This window comes from Polypterus senegalus, chromosome 5, assembly GCF_016835505.1.
Source record: "Polypterus senegalus isolate Bchr_013 chromosome 5, ASM1683550v1, whole genome shotgun sequence".
NCBI lineage: Eukaryota > Metazoa > Chordata > Cladistia > Polypteriformes > Polypteridae > Polypterus > Polypterus senegalus.
Window position 1 is genome coordinate 203,354,405 of NC_053158.1, and position 27,700 is coordinate 203,382,104.

Below are 27,700 nucleotides of genomic sequence, written 5' to 3' on the forward strand. Positions count from 1 at the left end.
AAAAGGTTACCAAACCATCTCTAAAGAGTTTGGAGTCCACCAATCCACAGTCAGACAGATTGTGTACAAATGGAGGAAATTCAAGACCATTGTGACCCTCCCCAGGAGTGGGCGACCAACAAAGATCACTCCAAGAGCAAGGCACACGTGTAATAGTCGGCGAGGTCACAAAGGACCCCAACTGAAGGCCTCTCTCACATTGGCTAATGTTCATGTTCATGAGTCCACCATCAGGAGAACACTGAAAAACAATGGTGTGCATGGCAGGGTTACAAGGAGAAAGCCACTGCTCTCCAAAAAAAACATGGCTGCTCGTCTGCAGTTTGCTAAAGATCACGTGGACAAACCAGAAGGCTATTGGAAGAATGTTTTGTGGACGGATGAGACCAAAATATAACTTTTTGGTTTAAATGAAAAGCGTTATGTATGGAGAAAGGAAAACACTGCATTCCAGCATAAGAACCTCATCCCATCTGTGAAACATGGTAGTGGTAGTATCATGGTCTGGGCCTGTTTTGCTGCATCTGGGCCAGGACAGCTTGCCTTCATTGATGGAACAATGAATTCTGAATGATATCAGAGAATTCGAAAGGAAAATGTCAGGACATCTGTCTATGAACTGAATCTCAAGAGAAGGTGGGTCATGCAGCAAGACAACGACCCTAAGCACACAAGTCGTTCTACCAAAGAATGGTTAAAAAAGAAGAAAGTAAATGTTCTGGAATGGCCAAGTCAAAGTCCTGACCTTAATCCAATCGAAATGTTGTGGAAGGACCTGAAGAGAGCAGTTCATGTGAGGAAACCCACCAACATCCCAGAGTTGAAGCTGTTCTGTACGGAGCAATAGGTGAAAATTCCTCCAAGCCGGTGTGCAGGAATGATCAGAAGTTACCGGAAATGTTTAGTTGTAGTTATTGGGGGGTCACAGCAGATACTGAAAGCAAAGGTTCACATAAACCACATAAACATATTTTGCCACTCACAAATATGTAATATTCGATCATTTTTCTTAATAAATAAATGACCAAGTATAATATTTTTGTCTCATTTGTTTAACTGGTTTCTTTTTATCTACTTTTAGGGCTTGAGTGAAAATCTGATGATATTTAAGGTCATATTTATGCAGGAATATAGAAAATTCTAAAGGGTTCGCCAACTTTCAGGCATAATTTGAGATGAAATCCATACAGTGTTGTTATTGGTGTCACTGTGGCGTTCTGATCCAAAATGATTTGCTGTACTGTCTGTCTCTTGAATGACTTAACTAACACATAGATTCCATCTTCTAACCGAGAACTAGTTTGACTTTGACGTTTGAGAGACACCCTGGTGCCCAACTCTTTCCTGTGTTTGCGTCCTTTCTTGGTGATTTTTGGATTTAAAGGTATGTTATTTTGGTTTAACGTTCATGACCACCTAGTATGGAATCTGCTGGTAAAGTAGACTCACCAAATGTTTCCAATGCTTCAAAGTTCGTGATTTGGCAACTTGCAAAACTCCAAGGACTTTCTTCACAATCGTACTCTTGATTTCATCTAGAAGACTGAAAAATGAATACATTCATAAAAAAAAACGAATTCATTATTAGTAGCTTCTTTTAAAATGTCCTGCCACAAAGAGAGACGAGACAAATTTTCATGAAAAAAGATTAGGAGATGAAATGTCAAAAATCTGTGAAATGTTCATCAATCAAAATGAAAACTGATCCGTTGTCAAGCCTAAACGGAGATCCAGAAATTAAGGCCTACAGAATCACAGCACTAAACCTTTAACCAAAAAAATCAATAATCAAAATGAACTCACCGTGTTAAAGTTTTTCATCTACAAAGTTAGACAACCAGGAAATCTTCATTCTGACCTTTACACATTATATAACTGGCATCAAGTGCTGTATACTTCCAGTCATCTGAGTCTAGCAGAGTTGTAGTTGGCAAAGCAAAATGGCCATAATAAAGCAATATACAGTAATAATTTAACGTTATTAACTATGTGTCCATGCCTCTGAAACCTGAGACTGGAAGAGCCCCAACTTATACACCTTATCCACCTCTTATCAGCAATGGGAATAAGTCAGTTCCCAGAATGGAGATACAACAATTGGTGGACTGGTGGAAGAGCAAAAATCTGTCTCTTAATGTGGATGAGATTAAGGAGATGATTGTTGACTTCAGGAAGGCCCATGCTGTCCATACCACACTGCGCATTGAGGGCTATGTGATGGAATTAGTCAGGAGCACCACAGTCCTTGGTGTGCACCTGGCAGCTGAACTTACTTGGTCAATCAACATCTTTTTGTCCTTTTTACCAGTCGTAACTGATATGGACAATGAGGACACGAACAACAAAGTTATGGGGAACAGTGCAAAGTGCTTATAATTACAAACAAAAGATCAGCGTCCAAAGTTTGGTGCAGTTCAACAAAGTCCTCAATAAATTAATCCAAAAAAGAGTGAAGATCATAACATAACACCAATAAATTAGGGTTTAAAAGTTATTAAGTTAATAAATTCATTAAATAGTTCAAAACCAGGAAATAAAACCATAGTCAAAATCAACTACCCTCAACAGGTCTCCAGTACTTCACTCTATTGTCTCCCCTAGCCACCACCACGAGTCCACTCCAATGAATTCAGTCAACCTTCCCACTCGAGTCCCAGCCACCTCCATCAGTAACCCACATGAGACCACCATCTGAGTCCAGCTCCCTTGTCTTGTGACCTCCACAGATCCAGCAGGATCCCACCAGAGCCCTCAATCACTTGTGCTCCCAACTGCACAGTAGGATTAATCTTCCCCAGAGCGCCATTCCTCTCGCTCTCCTCTTACTGCATCTCCTCCCTATAGCACTCAAAAACACTTTTTGCTTTTCTCTTGCCTTGTTTTTCATGTCTCCATCCTCTGTTCTCGCTTGCTTAGACCATATTTATACCCAGTGAGGGTAGGTGGACCAAACAATCCATGGAGGGATGGCTGAGCTGACTGTGCTTGTTCACATAATGAGCAATTAGCCCAATCTTCCATTAAGCTCTTTGTGGCCACATGGCTTTCCTTTCGCACACCCATAAACGCACAAGGTCTGAGCTGCACTATTTTATTAAGACCCCTGCACTTGCTCTGATGCACCCACAGACTCTAGACTCAATCCACCACACACCTGTTAAAAGTCACCATCCTTTTCTTCCAGTGCTCAAGCTCGGCTGCAGGACCAATGTCATCTGCTTCTTTCCTCATCTGCTCGCTCTCAGTCAGAACTTGCTCGATTTGCTTCATCCACAGCAGCAGCAGTCCCTCCAGCTTTTCCACAACCTCATTGTTGGTCGCTGCAGAGCAAAAAAGCAATGGAATGATGTCTCACCTGCCAGTCACATTTTACTGATTTATGTGTAACTCAACTCAATTGTAGTACAAAGGATTCTTTATCTAACTACTGGTGATTTCTTTTGTGCAGTCTCTCCAGGTCGCTCTGGAATATGTTCTTCCAGGACTACCAGATTCCTACCACATCCCAAACACTTTCTGTACATAGTGCTTGTATCTCTGCTAAAAGAGTTCATTCTTTCTTTTAGAAAATTAGAGAATCTATTTTTCTTCTGCTCTCAAGAGTTCTTTACGTGCTACCATATGCCTTTTATTCACAAGTGTTTTCTGTCTAACCACTCTACCATAAACAGCTGATTGATGGAGTTCTCAGTCATCCTTCCGATTGGTTCTCCCATCTCAGTAATAGAAGATCTATTAGATTAACCCATGGGTTTTTGGTCACCACTGTGAAAAAGATCCTCCTTGACTGCTCACTAGGAATGTCCTGGTGGTTTAAAACATCTGTACTTTCACAATTATTGAGACAACGGTGCTTCTGGGAACACTCAAAGCTTTAGAAATGGTTCCATTCCCTTGTCATGATCATTGTCCCACCACAACTTGATCATGGAGATCCACAGAGAACTCTTTGGATGTTCAGCGTGAGTTGTGGGACCTTCTATACACAAGTACATGTGTGCCTTTCTAAATGATGTCCAATCAAATCAGTCTACCACAGGTGGACTCCACAATCAAGTTCTGGACACAAGGAGAACTGGAGACACCTGAGCAAAATTTGGAGTCCCACAGCAAAGGGTATGAATACTTCTAGGACTGAAAGATTTCAGTTTTTGATTTTTATTACATTTTCAAACCCTTATTTGTCATTATGGATTATTGAGTGTAGATTGATGGGCAGAATTGGCAAATTCATTCAAGTAAAATGAAATCAACAAGACAATAAAGTGTGCAGGACGTGAAGGGGTCTGAATACTTTCTGAATCTACTCTAGTGCTGCTACTTCATAGTTTCAAAATGTCAGATTCAATTCACAGCCTGCTCTCAGGTTTAGTTTGATTTAATTACTCTAAATTAGCTCTATATGTGGGTGTGTATGTAATCATGCCTTGTCATGGACTGGTGCCCACCTTGCACCTGATGTTGCTGACAGCTGTAGCCACCCATAACCTGGAGTGGGAATATGCAGATTCAGAGATAACAGATGGATAAATTGGAATGAATTGAATGATGTCCTGTAGCTCAGGGGAAGGCCTTATTAATGTGAATAACATGAAGAAAACCAAAATAGGTTAATTACCAACAGGGACCCTAGAATATTTTAAAATTGAATACCACAATATCAAATAAATTACCAGCACTTGTAGTATAATACCTTGAAATAATAATATACCTATTTGCGGGACGGCGATCAATAATGAAATGGAAACTATTTTGCAAGTTATAGATAGATAGATAGATAGATAGATAGATAGATAGATAGATAGATAGATAGATAGATAGATAGATAGATAGATACTTTATTAATCCCAAGGGGAAATTCATAACCCAGGACCTTCTGCGTGTAAAGCAGGCATAATAACCACTACACTATGGAACCATAGTGACCTATTGTGGAAAACCACAGACAACACTGTAGCGGCACTTCTAAAATGGACCGCAAATCCCATCAACCCTAGGAGTACTGAGTTACTGGACAGCTTTGGCAGTTACTGCAAGGCCTGCTGTGTGAAAAATTAGATCAGAAGTACAACATAAGCCAATAGAAGCCAGCAAGATTGCAGTCAGCAGTGTCTTTTTGTTTCAATGCTCCACTGCAAAACAGTAAACTTGGAATATACAGGAATCATAGCCCTCCAACCTTTTCACGGATTTTCAGTTTTGTGGGAGTCCTATAGCCCCTAACCCCCACGAATTGCAAGAGATAACCGTACTATAGATATGCATTGAGACAATCTGTTCATGCTGACTCTCCTGTACTTCTGACATCTTTCCACATCTTAAGGATGTGCAGGTTTGCTTATTTGGCAATTCTAAACTGGCCCTGCATGGACAGGGGTGAGCGTGTGTCACCTGTTATAGATCGGTATCCAAATCAAATCTCGGCTTCACATCTACAAAGGTAGATTCAGACAATGAGGTATGCTGAAGCTAACAAATAACCAGAAATTGTTCAAAATACCTGCTGCCACGTAGTCCGCAGGGCTATTCAGACTGTCCAGGCAACCCCCCAAGTCAATCATCTGCAGTTGGAATCTCCTTTTGATGTTGTCTCTTGCTGATGAAAGGCTGGAAATAAACTTTTCCAAGGAAGTGAAGAACTCTTGGATCTGGATGTTTCTCAAGCCGTCTTTTACTGCTCCTCGAGTCTATATCAAGGGAAAATATTACAATCAGACAGACAGATAGATAGATAGTGTGAACGCGGCCCGGACACAGACAGGCGGACATGTTGTTAACACCACCACACGTTTATTTTACACTACTATATACAATATTTCAAGTGCACACACACAAACCCCAACACAGTCCTGGCCACACAATGCCTTCTCTTCGGGCCGCCTCCACTCTCTCTTCTGCCTCGTCCTGCTTCCACCCAACTCCAGCATCGAATGAAGGGAGACGGCCCCTTTTATATCATCCCGGATGAGCTCCAGGTGTGTCCCGCATTCCTCCTGGGCACGCCCCAGTGTGGCGGAAATGCCGGCTGTTCTCCCGGAAGCTCTCCGGGTGTCCCTTCTCTTCTTCCCCCCAGCACTTACTGGTATGGCGGAAGTGCTGAGGTCCAGGGTCCCCAAGGCATTGGGGCACCCCCTGGCAGTGACCACGGGTCCCTTCAGGGTCGGGCTTCCAAGCCCTCTACCCGTGGCCCCCAAAGCAACCAGGAAGGCAGCCCCCAACGTGATCCAGGGCAGGCATTGACCCTCTTCCGGTCCCTCAAGGCGTCCCGGCCGGGTCGTTGACCCCTGGTCCAGGGTCCCCAAGGCATTGGGGCACCCCTGGCAGTGACCACGGGTCCTTCAGGTCGGGCTTCCAAGCCCTCTACCCGTACGTGATCCAGGGCAGGCATTGAGTCCCTCATAGCGTCCCGCCGGGTCGTTGACCCCTGGCATACGATAGATAGATAGATAGATAGATAGATAGATAGATAGATAGATAGATAGATAGATAGATGTGAAAGGCATTATATAATAGACAGATAGATGTGAAAGGCACTATATAACAGATAGATAGATAGATAGATAGATAGATAGATAGATAGATAGATAGATAGATAGATAGATAGATAGATAGATAGATAGATAGATAGATATGAAAGGCACTATATGATAGATAGATAGATAGATAGATAGATAGATAGATAGATAGATAGATAGATAGATAGATAGATAGATATGAAAGGCACTATATAACAGATAGATAGATAGATAGATAGATAGATAGATAGATAGATAGATAGATAGATATGAAAGGCACTATATGATAGATAGATAGATAGATAGATAGATAGATAGATAGATAGATAGATAGATAGATAGATGTGAAAGGCATTATATAACAGATAGATAGATAGATAGATAGATAGATAGATAGATAGATAGATAGATAGATAGATAGATAGATAGATAGATAGATAGATATGAAAGGCACTATATGATAGATAGATATATCTTGTTTATAATGCCTATTATTCTGTGTTTCTCTAATATCTCCATCAGGCTCTGAGAGCCTCCCATAACTAAGCCTGCCTTTTTAGTTAGCTTGTTGATTCGGTGGGCCTCTCTTAGACAGTGTGATGTGCTGGACCAGCAACATCAGTTCATCACAGAGGTATAGGACATGTACAGAATGGCACCATCCACATTAATGGTATGTACTGTTTTTTATAAAGGAACCCCAGTAATGTTTCTTTTGTTGAATAATTTGGTGGCCTAAAGTCCTTAAAGTTGGTGTGTCAGAGATAGGATGTTCATCATTGTTCATAATGGCACTTAGTTTTGTCTTCATTCACTGCTCCTCTACTACCACCAGCAGATCCAGAGTGCATCCCATAACTGAGTATACCCTTATAATTTCCATGTTCATATGGTGTGCCTCTCTTGAAGTGATGTTACTGGCCCAACACACCTCACTGGCCATCACAGAGTTGTCGAAGTTGTCAATGAAGGATGTCTGCTGTGCCCTTTCTTATGTATCTCCTCCTTATACCAGTGCCAGTACAATGCCTCACTGTGACCGTGACTACTCTTTTTATCTTTAGCCAAGTCAGAGAATTCTCTATATTTTTAGTAATATCTAGAGCAGACTATTTCTTTTAACTGCTGTGCAGTAGTGATTTAATCTTTTGAAAGAGCAATATGAGTGCAAGGCTTGCATGTTTTAAAATCTTTTTATCATTTTATGACTGAATTTTTAAATTTTCTGAATGTTTTCTTTTAATAAAAGTTTTGATCACTGCTTTAACTGTACAGTGACATTTTTCAAATATTAATGTTTTCTTTGTTTCTGACTGTATATATTAGAGGTACACAACTCCCTATTTACACCTGCTGTATGGAGCTGGCACTCTGTTAGTACTATTGATAAGGACCTTGCCTGGCTTGTGTCAGTTTGGAGCCTTTTCAGTCAAAGCTCTGAATTGGATCAGGGGGAAAAAATAAAACTGTGGATTTGAAACTCACCCGTGTAATTAAACATAATATATTTTGTGTACATTCCTCAATGCCTCTATTACATCACTGTAGAGCCATACCTCCTGTGACTTGAGAGCAGGAGCCATGGCATGGAATAAAAGTTCTTGCATGCTTTGCAAAATGGAGCTGGCAGGACAGTTGAGCATCCCAAAGTTCACTTCCTTTAGGGGAAAAACAGAAAACAAAGAATCAAATGTTATAATATAATGCATGTGAAGAATTTGCCACACACAGAGCATTATACTGAATCCACTTAAATGAAGAGATGGGATACCCTGCTGTATCCTCCTCCAAAGCATAAACGTCTGCAATCAGAACCTGATTCTTAGAATGTAGAAGATCGTTCTGATGTCTCACAGTGCCATGCATCTCATCACCTCACCACATCGCCACTGTAGGCTCCATACCGCAATGATCATGGTTATCATCGCCATCATCATCACATGAGGGTAATCAAGAGAGAAGAATTAGGGTTTTGGTGAGTGTTAACACAGTGTTTCAGGATGAGAATGAGAATGAATTTAGATTTTCACTATAAATGTATTTTCTATGTGTTTCTGATGTCACGCATGGGCGTCGGAGGACTCCTATAAGGGCTGGGGAAAAGTACACAATAACCCGCCGAGACGAGAGGGGGGGCTACTGCTGACCTTATCCTGCTCTTCTTCCCTCACATCTCCAAGAAGCCACCCAGCAAGGGCACTTAACCCCGCCCCTTCCAGAAGTACCGCTATAAAGGAAGCGTCAGCAAAGAGAAAGGTGTCTTTTGCCAGGAGACCAGAACGAGCCGCCCAGCGGAACACATGACTCTTGAAAAGATTATCCCTGATCGGGATAGCGCATTGGCGCTATTTTCGTTGCTTTTTTTATTTTGTTTGTTTCGTCTCACGACAATTAAAAGGGACGACCAGGTTGGTGTCCCAACATTCCGAATGTTTCCAGTCTGTCCTTCCACCGTCCGACCACACTGCATTTGTTTATCTGTCAGATCAGGAAAACTACTGCCCACCCAACTACTATGGGTGTGATTGGCATCACTACTGCCCACCCGACTACTATGGGTGTGATTGGCACCACTACTGCCCACCCCAGTACTATGGGTGTGATTGGCACGTGAGCATAAAAATATCAAATGTTCTGGTCTACCACACATTTTTACAAATAGTATGTAGTCAGCCCTCCTTATCCGTGGGTTCCGCATCCACAGATTCAACAAACTGTAGATTAAAAATATTAAGAAGAAAAAAAAAACCTTAATCCATAAATTTCTAAAAAGCAAAACTTGACTTTGCCACACATTGGAGCTCTACACTGAATCCATGCAAATGAAGTGATGTGCAGGCATTCCCTGCTGTAACCTCCTCTAAAGTGTCACTGTGTACAATCAGAATCTGGTTCTTCCGATGTATCTGATCCTTCTGACATCTTACAGTGCCAAACATCTCGTCGCCTCCCCACATCAGCACTGAAGACACCATACAGCAATCATCATCATCATCCCAATCATTTGAGGGTAAGCAAGAGACAAGAACCATGGTTTTAGTGATTCTTAACAGAGTGCGTGACAGAAAAAGAATGAGAATGAATTTATAGTTTCTCCATTTAAGATTATATTTTCTACATGTATTTGTATTTCTGCCATCTGTCTAGTTTAGATTCTTCTATGGAGAGTTAGGAAAGCTACTGCCCACCCAACTACTATGGGTGCGATTGGCCCCTGGGCATACAAATATCAAATATTCTTGGCCCTTGTGAGGTAATCATAATGAGATGATGCTAGAGTTGGATGCCATTTCAGTTCATCCAAAAAATTATAAAAATTTCTCTCTATTATAATAAAAAAATCTTGGGTCGAGACGTGATCTTCTCGGAAAGACACTTTGACGTCCCGTGAGACTAGAATTTACAACCTTAGGAAGCAAGACACGTGAGATGGTCACTTTTGCACGTCATGCCCCACTTACAAACAATTTAAAACAAGATCACAGACATCTAGCCCCTCAGTTGTTGGAATGCTTTTGGCAGACACACATCATGTGCTCCCAGCTCTTAAAAATTGTATATGTTCTAGATGGCACGTCAATGACTAAGTGAAGAAGAAAAAGCAGCTATGTGCAAATTCTGGAAATAAGGAAAGTAATAATCAGCCCAGACCAAGTGGGATTGAAAACCTCGTAGGTCCAATCGGGGTCAGAAATAAAAGAATTCATAAAGATGTTCAAAAACGTTGGCGCGATACATGTGCAGAGCAAATTAAAGAATATGAAAGTAGTGGAATTCGAAAGACTAAAAAAAAAACGGCGTGATACACATGCAGAGCAAATTACAGATTATGAAAGTAGTAAAATTCGAGAATAAAAAAAAAGAAAGCAAAGATCGCATTAGCACAAACAAACGGAAATTATTACTCGGTGAAATAACGGAACAGCAAAAAGAGATCGAATATATGGACATAAGTGATAAGTCGGAGACTTGTAGATCGTCTAATTCGTGTTGCCATCAGGGAAAAGGGCGTATCCGCGAGAATTAAAACGTTTGTTGTTTGGTGAAAGTGAAATCCAGGCAAAAAATCCGAGTCTACAATAATCTTTTCACTTTCGCATCATTCAATGCTCAGAACGTAGATTAACACAATAATGGACCATACGCTATGAGAATATGAGGTCCCGCAACAATTAAAGATACGACAAGTTTAATTTCGAAGAAACCACAATTCGGTCAGGTTTATATTTATGATCACGGAGAAGCGATGCAACATAGAATTGAAAGAGTATGCAACAATTCCCATGAAATTAACAATCTCTTTAAATTGTATATCCGGATAACCAAACCCGGGGGTGGGCGAGTGAAGCGAGCAGAGGTCAGAGCCCCCTAGTTTAAATTCATTTTTTCCCCATATCAAGGCATAATAATAAGACATTGGGAATTTGTGTTAAGGTATTAAAAACTAAAAAGCTGAATCCTCACATTGACATTATTTAGTATTCAGACCCTATCATCAGCAGTTGTTTTGAAGCCCCTTTTACAGTGATTATGGCCTGCAGTCTTCTTGGGGTTGGTGAGACTAACTTCACATATCTGGATTTAGGGATTTTCTCCTTTACAGATCCTCTCAAGCTCTGCCTGGATGGATGGCGACCATAGGTGGACAGCTATTTCTTGGTCTCTAAGAAGATGTTTGATTGGGTCCAAGTCTGGGCTCTGAGCCATTCAAGGACATACACAAAGCTGAGCCAAAACCACTCCTATGTTTTTTTTTTTATTTGTGTTTAAGGTCATTGTGCTGTTGGAAGGTGGACCTTTGGTTTTCCTTAAAGACATTTCCATACTTTGCTACATTCAGCTTTCCCTCAATCCTGTCTAGTCTCACAGTCCATGTGGCTAACAAACAACCCAGCAGCATGATGCTGCTACCACCATACTTTACCACTGGAATTATATTTTACAGGTGAAGAGTAGTCCCCTTTTTTTTCTAGATGTGACACTTAGAAAATAGGCCCAAGAGTTTAATTTTGGATTCATCACACCAGAATCCTTCAGATGCCAAATTTCTACACTCTCAGCAGGCTCCCTTGTTGTCATCTGGCTACCTGATTAGTGGAGTCTTGCAGTTTTGGTTGTCTTTCTGGACGGTTCTCCTATCTCCACACAGATTCTCTGAGGCTCAGCCAGAGTAACAATCAGGTTCTTGGTCATCTCCCTTACCAAAGCCATTGTCCAATGGTTATTTAGTTTGGCCTGGTGGCCTGTCCTAAAAAGAGTTGCAGTACTTCAAAACATATTATTATGGAGGCCACTGTGCTCTTGGAAAAAGTTCAGTGCTGCAGAAATGTTTTTTCTTTTTTTGTAGGCTTCCCCAGATCAGTGTCTTGACACAATCCTGTCACTAAGCTTTGCAGGCCCGCTAACCTCATGGCTTGATTTTTGTTCAATTGTGGGACCTTCTGTAGACAGGTGTGTGGCTTTCTTAAACAAGTCAATCAATAAAAATGACCACCGATGGACTCCAAAAACATCATTGGTGATCAAAAGAACAGGATGCACCTGAGCCAAAGTTCAAGTGTCATAGCAAATGGAATAGTCCACTTTCATTATGTTCTTCTATAATACGCTACCGTGGCTATTCATTTCTCTGTCCAGGATTTTAAATCACCTGTAGCTCCCAAACCATTGGACCCATTGACCCGAAATTTGGTACACATATACTATGTGACGTCTACTATCCGCTTTCAGGGGGTGATGATTGACCTCCAAGGTTATTCATCTTTTTATTTTTATTTTACTTTATTGTAGTATCAACTCCCAGCAGAGCAGCCATGTGGTGCATGCATACGGGCACCGTTCTCATTCCCTACCACCTTCACCATCACTTCCCCTACCTCTTCATATCCTAACTCATTCCTAAGTCTTCAATCTGCCTCAAGTGCCAGCTTAAGTGAAAAATTAAGGAAATTGCAACACAAATACTGACTTAATCAGTTTTAACGTGAAAAGATGCCAACGAAAGAAGAGAAGAAGCGGGCAGCTAGGGTGGAGAGAAGAAGAGCTGCTCAGGAAGGAGCAAGCGCTTCAACTTCTGAGCAAACAAATGATAAACGTACCGAGAAAGAAAGAGGATGAAAACTAGGAATGCTCAAGTCAAGTGTATTCACTGCATGTTATCGTGCAGTGCACCATTGCTGTCTAGTTTTGAATAAAATGGTACAAATTCCTAAAATCATGCTTTTGTTTTGTCATTCTGAAGTATTGTGCGAGAAAAATGAATTGAGATTACTTAATTTCAAGGCTAAAATAAAGCAAAACATGCAAAAAGTGAAAGTCTATTTTCTGAAGACACATTATTCTTACTGCATTGCCTGCTGCATGAAATGTCTGTCAGCCTTGCGGACGTACTGCAAACATGTAATATCATCTTTGTATATAATACACTACCATGGCTTGATTTTTGTTCAATTGTGGGACCTTCTGTAGCCAGGTGTGTGGCTTTCCTAAACAAGTCAATCAATAAAAATGACCACCGATGGACTCCAAAAACATCATTGGTGATCAAAAGAACAGGATGCACCTGAGCCAAACTTCAAGTGTCACAGCAAATGTAATAGTCCACTTTCATTATGTTCTTCTATAATACACTACCGTGGCTGTTCATTTCTCTGTCCAGGGTTTTAAATCACCTGTAGCTCCCAAACCATTGGACCCACTGACCTGAAATTTGGTACACATATACTACATGATGTCCACTATCCGCTTTTGGGGTGACGATTGACCTCGAAGGTTGTTCGTCTTTTTAATTTTATTTTATTGTAGAATCAACTCTCAGCAGCGAGCAGCAGGGCGGCCGTGTGGCACATGCGTAGGGGCGCCGTTCACATCCCTACCACCTTCGCCGTCACTTCCCCTACCTCTTCATATCTTAAATCATTCTTGAGGCAGATTGAACACTGTGAAGGATGGCCAGCCATTTATCCCGGCCAATACCCCCAAGCCGCCAGGTGGAGCCCTCCTTGCAGCATGGAGGTCCCCAGAAGACCAGCAGGGCATCATGGACAATGGAGTTTTTATGCAAAGCCCTGCTGGATGCCGTGGGGGCCACAGGAGGGAGCTGCAGGGAGGGCCAAGGCTTCTTCGTGCCTTGTGACCCGGAGGTTCGTCATAGGAAGAGCGACGGACTTCCGGTTTGAAGAAAAGGACTATTTACCCTGACCCGGAAGGAATAAGGACTTGTGGACTGTTGGGCGGAAACACCTCCGGGTCAGGGAGTATAAAAGGACTATGGGAACTCCCAGACAACGAGCTGAGCTGGGTGGAAGGGTGGCAACGCGTCTGGGAGCTGGAGGATTGGTTTATTTGAGAATTGTTGATTTATATGAGTATTGTGGTGGAGAGTGTGCTTTGTGCACTGTGGAAGAAAAATAAAGTCAACATTTGGACTTTTACCTGGTGTCTGGAGTCGTGGACAGGGGTTCAAGGGAGCGAGAGCGCCCCCTATCGTTCACAACACTTACTAAGTAATTGCAACACAAAAACTGACTTAGTCAGTTTTAATGCAAAAAGATGCCGACGGAAAAAGAGAAGAAGCGGGCTGCTAGGGTGGAGAAAGGAAGAGGTGCTCAGGAAACAACAAGCGCATCAACCTGTGAGCAAACGAATGCTAAACATACAGAGAAAGAAAGAGGATGAAAACTAGGAATGCTCAAGTCAAGTATATTTACTGCTTGTTATCATGCGGTGTGCCATTACTGGTGTCATTTATAACCTGAACTCTCCTGACAAGCTCGACTAAGGTAAACACCATCACTCCGGAACGAAAGGAGGAGTGGCTGCCAATGCTATCCTGTCCTTTTCCCACAGACCAGAGAAGACGACCAGTGAAGATACGCAGTAAACGACCGTGACCTCCAGAACAAGTCTCGTCTCTGCTGATCTGCCATATAAACCGACGGCACAGAAAGGAGGTGTCTTTAAGCAGACCTGGATCTGAGTTTGCTAAGAGCCAGACATATGTACCTGAGAGACAGAGCAGAGATCTGAGGGTGAGAAAGCCTTGAAAATTGACCTGAAGTCCGTGTCTTTTCAGTCGTGCACTTAACCACTTGTTATTACCTTTCTATTTTTTGGTGTAAAATGGGGTGGTACCCTTACTTTTCTCCCAGTATCAGACTGTTTCCTCGCTGCCGGCCATACCCACTTAATCTACACCAGGGTCAATGGCTGGAACCTATACCAACAAGAATACGATGCAAGGCAGGAACAAACCTTAGACAGGTCGCCAGTCCATTACAGGGTGAACACACACCAGACACACAGAAGGCTCAATTTGGGGTCACCAATTCACCTAAACCTGCATGGCTTTGGACAGTGGGAGGAAACTCACACAAACGGGGAGAACAAACAAACTCTATGAAGGGCGGACCCAAGACACGCATCCTGGTCTCCTTACTGGAAGGCAGCAGTGCTACCAATGCAGCACCGTGACGCCCATACTGCAGACTAAAAGGTATAACTTTCATGTGACTGTACCAGTTGAACGTGAGGCTATAGAAGTGGCATCTGAACTTAGAAACTGGCACACCGATACCTTTCTTTAAGCTAGAATACAATGGAACTTTCTAGAAATGTGAGTTACATTAAACAATATGTGCCATTAGAAATACACTCACCTGATTGACATTGGCAGTCGTTATGCTTTTATCAGAAGTTCTCAGGAAAAAGATACAAACTCCACGAAGCCCCTGCAAGAAAATAAGTGGACTCATTTCAGTAAAGTATATACTGTACCCTCCAAGAGGTTTGGGACAAAGACCCATTTTTCCTTGATTTGCCCTCTCTGTTGCACAGTTTAAAATTACAAATCAAACAGTTCAGATGTGATTAAAGTGAACATTGTAGACTTTCACTTCAGTGGATTTGCATACATTTCAGTCAGAACATGTACAAATAACTTTTTCTACATGGTCCCCCATTTCAGGGCACCACGATGTTTGAGACAATTGGCGTCCCAAGTGTTTGTGATTCCTCAGGTGGGCTTCATTGCTTCATAAGATACCTTAAATTGCTTCTACCCATTGGAGTTTGAAGTTGCCATTGTTCAACATGAGGACAATGGCTGTGTCAATGAAAGTCATAGCAGTCATTATGAAGCTGAAAAACAAGAATAAAACCATTGGAGACATCGATAAAACCTTAGGATGACCGAAATCAAGCATCTGGAATATCTTGAAGAAGAAAGAACACACTGGTGACCTCTGTAATAACAAATGGACTGGTAGGCCAAGGAAGACCTCCACTGCTGATGACAGAAAAATCTTCACTATGGTCAAGAAAAATCCCCAAACACCTGTGCAACAGATCAGAAACAGTCTTCAGGAGGCAGATGTGTGTGTCAGAGACGACTATCAGCAGTAGACTTCATGAACAGAAATTCAGAGGCCACACTGCAAGATAAAAATCACAAATGGCCGGATTATAGTTTGTGAAAAAGGACTTCAGAGTGCCTGCAAAAGTCTGGGAAAAGGTCTTGTGGACAGACAAGACAAAGATAAACCTAATCAGAGTGATGGTGAGAACAAAGTGTGGAACTGAGAAGGAACTGCCCAAGAGCCATAGCAGACCACCTCATCTGTCAAACATGGCAGTGCTGGGGGTTGTTATGGCTTGGACGCGTATGTGGCTACCAAATGTCCTGGCACACTTCTTTTCGTGGATGGTGAAACTGCTGACAGCAGTGGCACAGTGAATTCTGGGGTGTGTAGAAACATTTTATGAGCTGAAGTTCAGTAAATGCCTCCAAAAAAAATCAATCTATCTATCTATCTATCTATCTAAGATAATGAACCAAACAGATTGCTGAGATAACACAAGACTTTGTCAAATCTTAAAAATGGAAAACTCTTGAATGGCCAAGCCAGTCACCTGATTTAAAATCCAATTGAGCAGGCCTTCCATATGCTAAAGAGAAAAATTAAGGGGACAAACCCCCAAAACAAGCAGGAACTGAAAATGGCTGCATTAGAGGCTTGGCAGAGCAACACCAGACAAGATCCTCAGCACCTGCTGAGGTCTATGAATGGCAGACTTTAGGCAGTCATTGCATGTGAGGAATAAGCCCTAAAATATGACAGGTTTAAAAGACCTGCCATTGCTGTTTTCCAAAACATTAACCTGAAATGGGAAACCCGTGTAGAAAAAATGTTGTGTGACCGCAATGTGTACAGATCTCCTTAAATGAAAGTCTGCAATGTGCCACTTTAATCACATCTGAATTGATTTATAACTTAATCCATGGAGCAGAGGAGTAAATCAAGGAAAAATGTGTCTTTGTTCCAAACATTACGGAGGGTACTGTAAAACGACAAAACCAAAAATAAAGAGTGATGTGCATAATCAACATAAATAAAAGAGTCAAAAATCAACAAACAGAAATCATGAATTGGAACCCAGCCAGGAGAGACAAGACAAGACAAGAACACTAATCCTAAAAATATACTACATTTTGCATATTTAACATTTTATTAAATGACTAGGGGGTTCCCCCCCTGCTCACTTCACTCGCCAACCCCCCCGGCCTGTGCTATGCGCCAGCCACTTCGCATCTCTGCCACTCTCGTGTTGTGAAAAGTGGGGCTGAACACACCCCAAGGAGACGCAGTCGCTCCTCCGAAACCCCCTCTTAAATGGTGATACAATAGGAAACAAATACATTTTACCTCCTCTTTGCTCAATCAGCTGCTTGCTGCTGTTGCTGCTGCCGTGACGCGTCATTTGCATCTCGCACCGCGCTTTGAACATTTAAAATTCTGTACAGCAGCTGTCCTACTCTTTGTCTTTTATTTCTGGCCCTGGGCCTGGTTAAATCTTTTGGCACAAATTCTCGTCTTGCAGGACGCGAGTTCTTGATGTTTCTTAGTTCATAATTTAAAAACAGAATAAGAGTCTGAAAAATCTAACAACATCACATTAAAGTTCGATAAATTCTGAAAAGAATGATTCCAAACATATGTAGATTTTAAAGTAAGCCCGATTTAAAGCGTGACAAAAAATGTGACATAAAAACGTCACATAAATTCGTTACACTTTTAGGCTTAGGATTTTATATAGAGAGAGTAGATTAATGGAGCAGTACAGTAACACCAGGGTTTGTACTGCTGCCCAACAGATCTGGAGTACTGAGTGTTTTCCTCTAGGGGGCACTAGATATGATATTAAAAGGTGATACCCCTCCCTTAGTGATATGGCGGTAAGAAATAACATAGAAATAACTTAGCTTTCTTTAATGACGATTTATGTGGCATAACAGATGAGGAAGCCAATGACAAGACTTTTCACCAAAGTGGGAGCTTGATTCCGGATCGGAAGACATTATCTCCCATCCATTCTGTCGGCTTCAAAGGTGTGACGGGCAATGTTCCAAGACTTTTATACTTTTTCTCCATGTGCAGACCCTTACTTAGGTGAATCATGCCATTCCAAACAAGGAAAAGAAGATCCAATATCATGCTAACTCTGTCACACAGAAATAGTACACGTTGCCCATTTTGCAGTTGTCCCTGTCTTGTCTTCTAATGCATGCCTAGCAGTTCTAAATGATGAGCCCCTGTGTGCTAAATCTGACTTTGTGTTAGCTGTACACGTGAGAAGAACAGATTTATAAAATATTTTTTGTACAGAGCACAGTGACATATTAAACATATAAACTTATTACATTGGGTCCAAATCCCATGCCCTGTCATTGTCTATTTTCTAAACAGCCCAAAAGAAGTGCAGGTGTAAATGGACTGGCCCATTGGGAATGTGAGACCAAACACTGCAGTTTACCATCATGCTGGCACTGTCAGCTCTAAATGTGATTAGACAGATTGGAGAATGCCATGTTATATTATATTTATTAATGCATTGCTAACACTTAATCATGACACTCTAACATCAAGTCAATAAAGCTTCAGGGATTATCAATCTGTCCTGTTAGGAAGCACAAGCGATTGTAAATTGAATTGCAAATGAAAGTGACAACAGGTGAACTGGAGATGCAATAGCAAAACAAACCCCCAAAAAAGAGAATGGTTTTGCAGGTGGTGGTCACAGACAGTTGCTCTTTCCTTATCCTTCCTGACCGATTCTTCTTTAGTTTTACATTTTGCTAATGTCCTTGTCACTACTTGTAGCATGAGGCAGCATCTGCAGTTGATTCAGGTTGCATAGGTGGTCCAGCTTCTCCAGGATGGCACATCCAAGAAGGTTTGCTGTGCCTCCCAGGACAGTCTCAAGAGCATGGAGGAGATACCAGGAGATGGGCTGTTACACAAGGAGAGCTGGACAGGGCTGCAGAAGGGCATCAACCCAACAGCAGGACTGGTATCTGCTCATTTGTGCGAGGAGGAACAGGAGAAGCACTGCCAGAGCCTACAAAATTACCTCTAGCAGGTTACTTGTGTGTATGTTTCTGACCCAACTGTCAAAAACAGACTCAATGAAGGTGGCATGAGGGCCTGACGTCCTCTAGTGGGACCAGGTGATCACAGCCCATCACCATGCAGCTCTATTTGAAATTTGTCAGAGAATATCACAATTGGCAGCTCTGCCACTAGTGCCCTGTTTTCTTCACAGATGAGACCAGGTTCACACTGAGCACATATGACAGATATATACCTAAATTTGGAATTAATAGGAAACTAAATAAAACTCCACGTTGGATTAATAAAGATTTAAAACAGAAGTTGCAAAGGAAAAAACTGCTTTATAAGGCATAGAAGGCAACCATTAAAAAGGATATCAGAGAGGCTATAAGACAGTTGGAGAGGAATAGAGCAGATAAGGCGAAAGAAGACCCCAAGAGATTCTCTTCAGTATTTTAGTAGTAAAAGAACAGTCAAGGAGGAGGTGAAGTGCATCAGGAATAGTAAAGGGGAATTAAAAGATACAGACAATGAAATAGCAGATGCCCTAAACTTACATCATTCTGAGGTGTTTACAAGTGAACAAGTGGATAACCTCAGAGCAGTAACAGGGACTATTAAGGAGGTACTGAGGGATTTGGAAATTGTAGAGGAAGAAGTGCTGCTCAGATTAAATAAAATGAAATCAAACAAATCACCAGGCCCAGATAATATTTATCCTCGTGTTCTTAAGGAGGCTAGTGTGTACAGATATAAACCCTTGACACATATTTTAAGGAAGTCACTGCACACTGGAGAGATTCCAAAGGACTGGAAAATGGCAAATATCATCCCATTATATAAAAAGAGTGACAGGGCAGATCCAAGCAACTATAGGCCAGTAAGCTTAACAAGCATCACAGGAAAATTAATGGAAGAAATTATTATGGATAAGATTGAGCAGTCAGCATGGGGTCAGAAGAGGGAGGTTGTGATTTACTAACGTGCTGGAATTCTATGAGGAGGCAACAAAAGAGTACGTGGCGCTGATGATATTATTTATCTGGACTTTCAGAAAGCATTTGATGAGGTGCCACATGAGAGGTTGGGCATCAAATTAAAAGAAGTGGCAGTTCAGGGTATGTTATTAGATGGGTGGAGAATTGGCTCAGACACAGGAAGCAGAGGGTGATGGTGTGAGGAACCTCATCAGAACTGGCCGATGTTAAGAGCGGCGACCAGCAGGGGGCAGTGCTAGGGCCGCTGCTATTTTTAATATATATAAATGATTTAGATTGGAATATAAGTAACAAGCTGGTTAAGTTTGTAGATGATACCAAGATAGGTGGATTAGCAGATAATTTGGAATCTGTTCTATCATCACAGAAGGACTTGGACAGCAGACAGGCTTGGGCAGACTTGTGGACGATGAAATTTAATGTCACTAAATGTAAAGAATTACACATAGGAAATAAAAAAGTGTGGTTTGAATACACAATGGCTGGTCAGAAAATCGAGAGTCCACCTTATGAGAAGGATTTAGGGGTCGTAGAGGACTCTAAGCTATCAACTTCCCGACAGAGTTCAGAAGCCATTAAGAAGGCTAACAGAATATCTGGTTATATAGCGTAATATAACATTAAGAAGTTTTCCTTTACACAAAGAACGATAGATACTTGGAATAAGTGACCAAATAGTGTGGTAGACAGTAAGACGTTAAGGACTTTCAAAACTCGACTTGATGTTTTTTTGGAAGAAATTAGTGGACAGGACTGGCGAGCTTTGTTAGGCTGAATGGCCTGTTCTCATCTAGAGTGTTCTAATCTTCTAATGTTCTAATGTCTGTTTAAAGTCCGCTTTCCAGACATTTCATCAACAGTGTGATGCAATTCATTATCCTGCCAACCTCCACCATCTTGAATGGCATCTGAGCCCATCACAGATCAAGCTCACCAGTTGGTATTAATTTATTTCCTTGTCTTACTAAAAGTAACAACATATAGATAAAGCTGGTGAACTCACCTCCTCAGAGCCACTAGAAAGGAAAACCCTCTTGTGAGGCGTCACTGAGCTGGCATCAGTCAATAAAGTACCACTGAGCTTTTTCTGCAGGAAACAAAAATTGGATAAAACCTCAGGAATTTATCCAGAATAATCAGTAAAGATGGGTGAGTTGTGATTTGTTAAAAAGCCATTTAGGGAAACCAATTCTGAATATCTATCATGGCCACATTAAATGGCCTAATTACTCTTTTACTTCTTTTTAGGACCAGCTAATTTAAATTAAGAGACATGGGAAGCTTGTGCTTAGCAAGATTAAAACCTTCAGTTCAAATTTAACTTTATTGTTTGTGTGGACTCAGCACAATGAAATTCTCACTTGCATGATTCCTCAGTATAGGGCCAATAAGAAGAGTACCAACACAAGACACATTTACACACACACACACACACACACACACAAAGCATATATACACTAAATGAAACATAAATGTGCAATTACAGGAAATAGCAGTGGCTCCCAAAGTTTTTCGACTCTCAACGCCCTTGCTGAATCCTGGTTTTCCCAAAGTGAACCTCCCCCATCCCTGTCAAATTCTAATTTGCAAAATAGCCAATCATTTTTTAATTAAAGGGTTAAGAAAAATTAAATAAAACACATATTAAGATGACAAAAAAATGTAATTGAACAAATTCAACTAATTATAATTAGTGGGATTGTGGTGTAGCGGGTCCGCGGCTATGAAAGATCAGTGGCTTTTAAATAATCCATTCGTCATGTCAGTCTCTGTGGGCACGATCGTGCAGCCGCGGGGAGTTGATGGAGTAAATGGGGCGAGTCGCACCTGCATTTGAGGGTGTGATCGTTCTCATTTGCTTAATCCAGTGGTCGCCAACTCCGGTCCTGCAGATTTTCATTCTAACCTTTTTTTTTTTTTTATGAGTGCCCTGTTTGTGCTGCTAATTAACTACTTGTGAATTAATTTTAATTGAATTACTTTATTAAGATTTGTACCCCTGAATTTCTTCATCGTTCCTCTGAATTGCTTCATTTCTTTCCTTAAAATGGCACCCAAACAGAAATAAAATGTAGAGTGAGGGAGCCAATAGAAGACCAACTAAGTCAGGGCCACAAACTCCAACCAATTCCACTCCAACCAGCTGCTTAATGAGGTGCCAATTCTTGTTGTTAATTAAACCTGTTCTTTAGTTCCGGGGCTTGTTGCTGCTCTCATTGTGCAGCATCATACATTTCCAAAATTGTTGATTTTCTCTTTTCTAAGAGCTCCATTAAAATGTTTTGTGGACCCGAGCAGATCAACTTTATAACTTTCTTGAGACCTTCATCGTTCTTTATTTTTAGATATTGTATGATGGAAACCAGTTGTGTGCCACATTTGTGGAGCGCTTGTCAAATTGTTGTCACATGCACACAAAGACCACTCTTTGCCATAAAATCCTGTAACTCCTTCAAAGTGGCCATTGGCCTCTCGGTAGCCTCTCTTACCAGTTTCCTCCTTGCTCTTCCATCCAGTTTGGAGAGATGGCCGGATCCAGGGAGGGTCCTAGTAGTACCAAACAATTCTTTATGATGGACTTTACTGAGCTCCTTGGGACTGATAAAGGCTTTGAGATTTTTGTGCATCCATTTCCTGCCTTATGTCCGTCCACAAGTCTATCCCTGAGATCTTTTGAAAGTGGCTTGCCACCCATAGTCAGTTGTTTGCTAGCAAGGGAATGAAACAGCTTCACTAATCACAGTCATTACAAATGATCACAGGTGGGAGGAAGTCAGTAACCATGGTCTGCAATGGAAATGGTGGGCACTTACACCTGATTGAGTTTAGTGGGGGGGGGACTTTTATTAATCTCAGGATTTCTTGTTATTTTTTATAATTCTTCTGAACTGTAGCTGTGATATCAATCACTTAGATGTTAGAGATTGCATTGAGTAAGTAAAGCTGGAAAAAATATTAGTTTGTGTGTTTTCATTTAAGGCTGTAAAGCAAAAAAAAAAAATGGGAATTTTTCAAAAGGGGGGATTCTTTTCTATACCCACTGGTATATACAGTGCATCCGGAAAGTATTCACAGCGCATCACTCTTTCCACATTTTGTTATGTTGCAGCCTTATTCCAAAATGGATTAAATTCATTTTTTTCCTCAGAATTCTACACACAACACCCCATAATGACAATGTGAAAAAAGTTTACTTGAGATTTTTGCAAATGTATTAAAAATAAAAAAATTGAGAAAGCACATATACATAAGTATTCACAGCCTTTGCCATGAAACTCCAAATTGAGCTCAGGTGCATCCTGCTTCCCTTGATCATCCTTGAGATGTTTAATTAAAGTCCACCTGTGGTAAATTCAGTTGATTGGACCTGATTTGGAAAGGCACACACCTGTCTATGGAAGTCTCACAGTTGACCGTTCATGTCAGAGCACAAACCAAGCATGAACTCAAAGGAATTGTCTGTAGACCCCCGAGACAGGATTGTCTCGAGGCACAAATCTGGGGAAGGATACAGAAAAATTTCTGCTGCTTTGAAGGTCCCAATGAGCACAGTGGCCTCCACCATCCGTAAGTGGAAGAAATTCGAAACCACCAGGACTCTTCTTAGAGCTGGCCGGCCATCTAAACTGAGTGATTGGGGGAGAAGGGCCTTAGTCAGGGAGGTGACCGAGAACCCGATGGTCACTCTGTCAAAGCTCCAGAGGTCCTCTGTGGAGCGAGGAGAACCTTCCAGAAGGACAACCATCTCTGCAGCAATCCACCAATCAGGCCTGTATGGTAGAGTGGCCAGATGGAAGCCACTCCTTAGTAAAAGGCACATTGCAGCCTGCCTGGAGTTTGCGAAAAGGCACCTGAAGGACTCTCAGACCATGATAAACAAAATTCTCTGGTCTGACGAGACAAAGATTGAACTCTTTGGTGTGAATGCCAGGCGTCACGTTTGGAGGAAACCAGGCACCGCTCATCACCAGGCCAATACCATCCCTACAGTGAAGCATGGTGGTGGCAGCATCATGCTGTGGGGATGGAACTGGGGGACTAGTCAGGATAAAGGGAAAGATGACTGCAGCAACGTACAGAGACATCCTGGATGAAAACCTGCTCCAGAGCGCTCTTGACCTCAGACTGGGGCGACGGTTCATCTTTCAGCAGGACAACGACCCTCAGCACACAGCCAAGATATCAAAGGAGTGGCTTCAGGACAACTCTGTGAATGTCCTTGAGTGGCCCAGACTTGAATCCGATTGAACATCTCTGGAGAGATCTTAAAATGGCTGTGCACCGACGCTTCCCATCCAACCTGATGGAGCTTGAGAGGTGCTGCAAAGAGGAATGGGCAAAACTGGCCAAGGATAGGTGTACCAAGCTTGTGGCATTATATTCAAAAAGACTTGAGGCTAGAATGGCTGCCAAAGGTGCATCGACAAAGTATTGAGCAAAGCCTGTGAATACTTATGTACATGTGCTTTCTCAGTTTTTTTATTTTTAATACATTTGCAAAAACCTCAAGTAAACTTTTTTCATGTTGTCATTATGGGGTGTTGTGTGTAGAATTCTGAGGAAAAAAAATGAATTTAATCCATTTTGGAATAAGGCTGTAACATAACAAAATGTGGAAAAAGTGATGCGCTGTGAATGCTTTCTGGATGCATTGTGCATTATATTATTGGACAGACATGGACAATTTGTTGATCCCCTTACAGTTCACTGAAAATGTGCTCAATCCTCCTAAAAAGTGATGAAATGAAAAGCCATTATCTCCTGTAGACCTGCATACCGCTGATATATCATTGAGTAAAGCAAGTTAAGTGTGACAAGAAATGAAGTATTGCTTCTTCTACACATATCTTCTACAATGGCCTGGACACATTTGTTGGCACCCCCACAAACCCGCTGCTTTCTTGAGCCTCCAATTGTGCACTCAGTCATTCAGTTGATATAACTGGAGAAAAGTTGTCACTCTGCTGTTTGGTGTCATCGTGTGTCCCACATTGAACACAGACCAGAGACAGCAAAGAAGAGAGTTGTCTGAGGAGAAATAATAGACAACCATGTGAAAAGCAAAGGCTAGAAGACCATCATCTCCAAGCAGCCTGATGTTCCTATGACAACGTTAGCAAATATTATGTAGAAGTTGAAGGTCTATGGGATTGTAGCCAACCTCCCTGGATGTGGCTGCAAGAGCAAAATGGATGCCAGAATGGGCAGAAGGATAGGGAGAATGGGAGACCAAAAGCCAAGAACAGCTTCCAAAGAGATACAAGCTGAACTCCAAGGTCAAGATGCATCAATGTCTGGTTGCACCACCCATCAATTTCTGAGTGACAGTGGGCCCAATGGAAAGACCCAGGAGGACTTCACAGAAAAAAGCCAGTCTTGAATTTGCTCAGATGCATATTTGCAAGCCACAGTGCTTCTGAATAAATGTCTTATGGATAAATTAGACAAATTTGGTGCTTTCTGGCAAGTCACATCAGCTCTGTATGACTGAGGATGAAAAAAGTGGAGCTTTCAAAGAAAAGAATGCCAGACTATTGTGAAACATGAAGGAGGCTTGGTTATGTTCGAGGGCTGCTTTACTGCAGCTGGCACGGGGTGCCTTGAGTCTGTGAAGGGAACAATGAAATTTCAAGATGATCCAGACATTCTGGAGTGAAACATACTGCTCAGTGACAGAAAGCTCTGTCTCGGTCATGGGTCATGGATCCTCCAAAAGGATAATGAGCCAAAACGCACAGCTAACAGCTAAAAGCACCCAAGAATGGCTAAGAACCAAATATTGGACTATTCTGAAAAGGCCTTCTATGAGCCCTGATATGAATCCTATGGAACATCAATGGACAGAACTGAAACATGTAGTCTGGAGAAGACCACCTTCAAGCCTGACCCAGCTGGAGCAGTTTGCTCAGAACGAGTAGACCAGATGACTTGTGGAAAGCTGCAGAAGTCTCATGTAGAGCTCCAGGAATCTCTTGTGTGCAGTGATTGCAAACTCTAAAGCTTGTGCAACCAAATATTATGCGAAGGATTCCATCATTTTTATTCATGCCATTTTCATTGGTGTCATTCTTTGAAATGTTCTTTTGAATCGAAACTCTAAAGCAAAGTCTGAATTTTGTTAAATCCGAAACACACAATGATGGGGCCAATGACTTTTGAAAGTGTCAAGTGATTTCAGAGACAACTGACAGGGTAAAATGTACCCCCTGTTTGGGAGCCCCTAATGTACAGTATCTCTTATCCTTGCTGCCTTTTCATGAGGGGATCTGCCAAAAACGGATCCCTAACTCCTTCCTCTCATTTGGCTGCATCATCCATACACAGATTAACCTGGCGTGTTGATAAGCCTCAGCTCCAAAAAAGGCAATTAAACAAAAAACATACCTCCTCACCTCCAACATTTAAAAGGAAATTAAACGAAACATACCTGGGTGATTTCTTGATAGAAGAATGTTAACTTTTTTGGCCCATTTGGAGCAAAGAATTCTTCAATCATACCAAACTGATGAAAATAAAGAATAAAAACAAAAATCACAGTTTGAGCTACATTATTTTTATGAAAATGTGCTATACAAATAAATGTTGTTGTTGCTGTTGTAGTTTCAGTGTGTTGTGTTGTGATGTGAAATTTTACATACAAGTTGATCAATATTTTGTACGTCTTTATTTGTAACTTAGACAAAGCAAATGTAATATTAGTGTTACATTATTGATAATATCAGTATTGGTTTGATGGTTTCAGGACCCCTTTCCCCCCCTTTTAGGACTGTAATTTTACGACAGGGTTGGGGTGCAGTGCCTTAAACAAGTTTGGCTAATATTTCTCTGCTAAAGTCTCTCAGTCAACCCCTACAGGAAAGCCAGGCTGCCTAACTGCCAAGCTTCACCTTAACACCTGGTTTGGAGGGTAGATGTGAGGGTATTCTGTGCTCCCATTGGTCTGTTTGGAACTGGATTGTATAAGAAGCCTTTAAGAACCGTGATGCACTATTGGCTGTAGGGGTTGGACAGAAAACCTATAAATTTGCTTCCTTTACCTCACTTTCTCTCTCTCTTTTACCAAACTGATGAAAGACAATCACACACCATGAACTGAAAAGAACAACATAATGAAGAGCACAGCTTGGCAGCCATATTGAGGACTTAACTAGAGACATTTAAAGTAACTAACAAGTCTGTGTGCCGCCTGAAACTACACATTACCATTTATCAGGCTATATGGTTGCCAATATCCAAGTGTACTTTGCATATTGTTATTATTTATGAATATTATCAATAATACATTATTTAAAGTGTAACTTAACTCCTGCTTGTCTTTTACTACATCTAATTGCCTGCGGTTATAAATGTAAAAGGGAAGGTGGGGAGAAGTTATAGAGTACAATACCTTGTAAATATTGATAAGTCTGTGAGATTTGAGGCATTCAGACAAAGGCTACACATTAATAATACAAAAGGGGAAAGCAGAGTAATATATTACTCCACCAAGACAAAAACGGGCCTTTAAAGCCTCCATCTTTGCCTCTGATAATCAGTTCTGTTTTGGACTTAGTTCTATGCACATTGTACAACTAAAATTCAACTTTTGTAGCCAGGAAAGCAATATACGGATAGCTGCCCCAAATCTTTATGATGTCTGTGTCGCATTATTATCACATCCATCAATCTCCTCCCAATAACCCATAATGACAAAGTGAAAAAAATGTTTGCAGATTTGTTTGCAAATTTATTAAAAAATGAAATCTCTCATTCATAGAAGTCTTTGTAGAAGCATCGTGTCTTCTTGGTAAGTTTCCAC

At 41.4% G+C, this 27,700-nt stretch overlaps 1 protein-coding gene across 1 annotated transcript in view; it reads right to left on the bottom strand.

Moving 5' to 3' along the window:
• The window catches only part of LOC120529938 (dynein heavy chain 5, axonemal-like), a 331,615-nt gene that overhangs the window by 298,934 nt on the left and 4,981 nt on the right, over nucleotides 1–27,700 (bottom strand). Inside the window, exons 2-8 of the mRNA XM_039754147.1 lie at nucleotides 26,330–26,404; nucleotides 20,906–20,989; nucleotides 15,173–15,244; nucleotides 8,072–8,173; nucleotides 5,501–5,687; nucleotides 3,155–3,320; nucleotides 1,450–1,543 (exon numbers count right to left, since the gene is read on the bottom strand). Coding sequence (XP_039610081.1) covers nucleotides 1,450–1,543; nucleotides 3,155–3,320; nucleotides 5,501–5,687; nucleotides 8,072–8,173; nucleotides 15,173–15,244; nucleotides 20,906–20,989; nucleotides 26,330–26,404 — 780 coding nt within the window. The remainder of the gene's footprint in view (nucleotides 1–1,449; nucleotides 1,544–3,154; nucleotides 3,321–5,500; nucleotides 5,688–8,071; nucleotides 8,174–15,172; nucleotides 15,245–20,905; nucleotides 20,990–26,329; nucleotides 26,405–27,700) is intronic.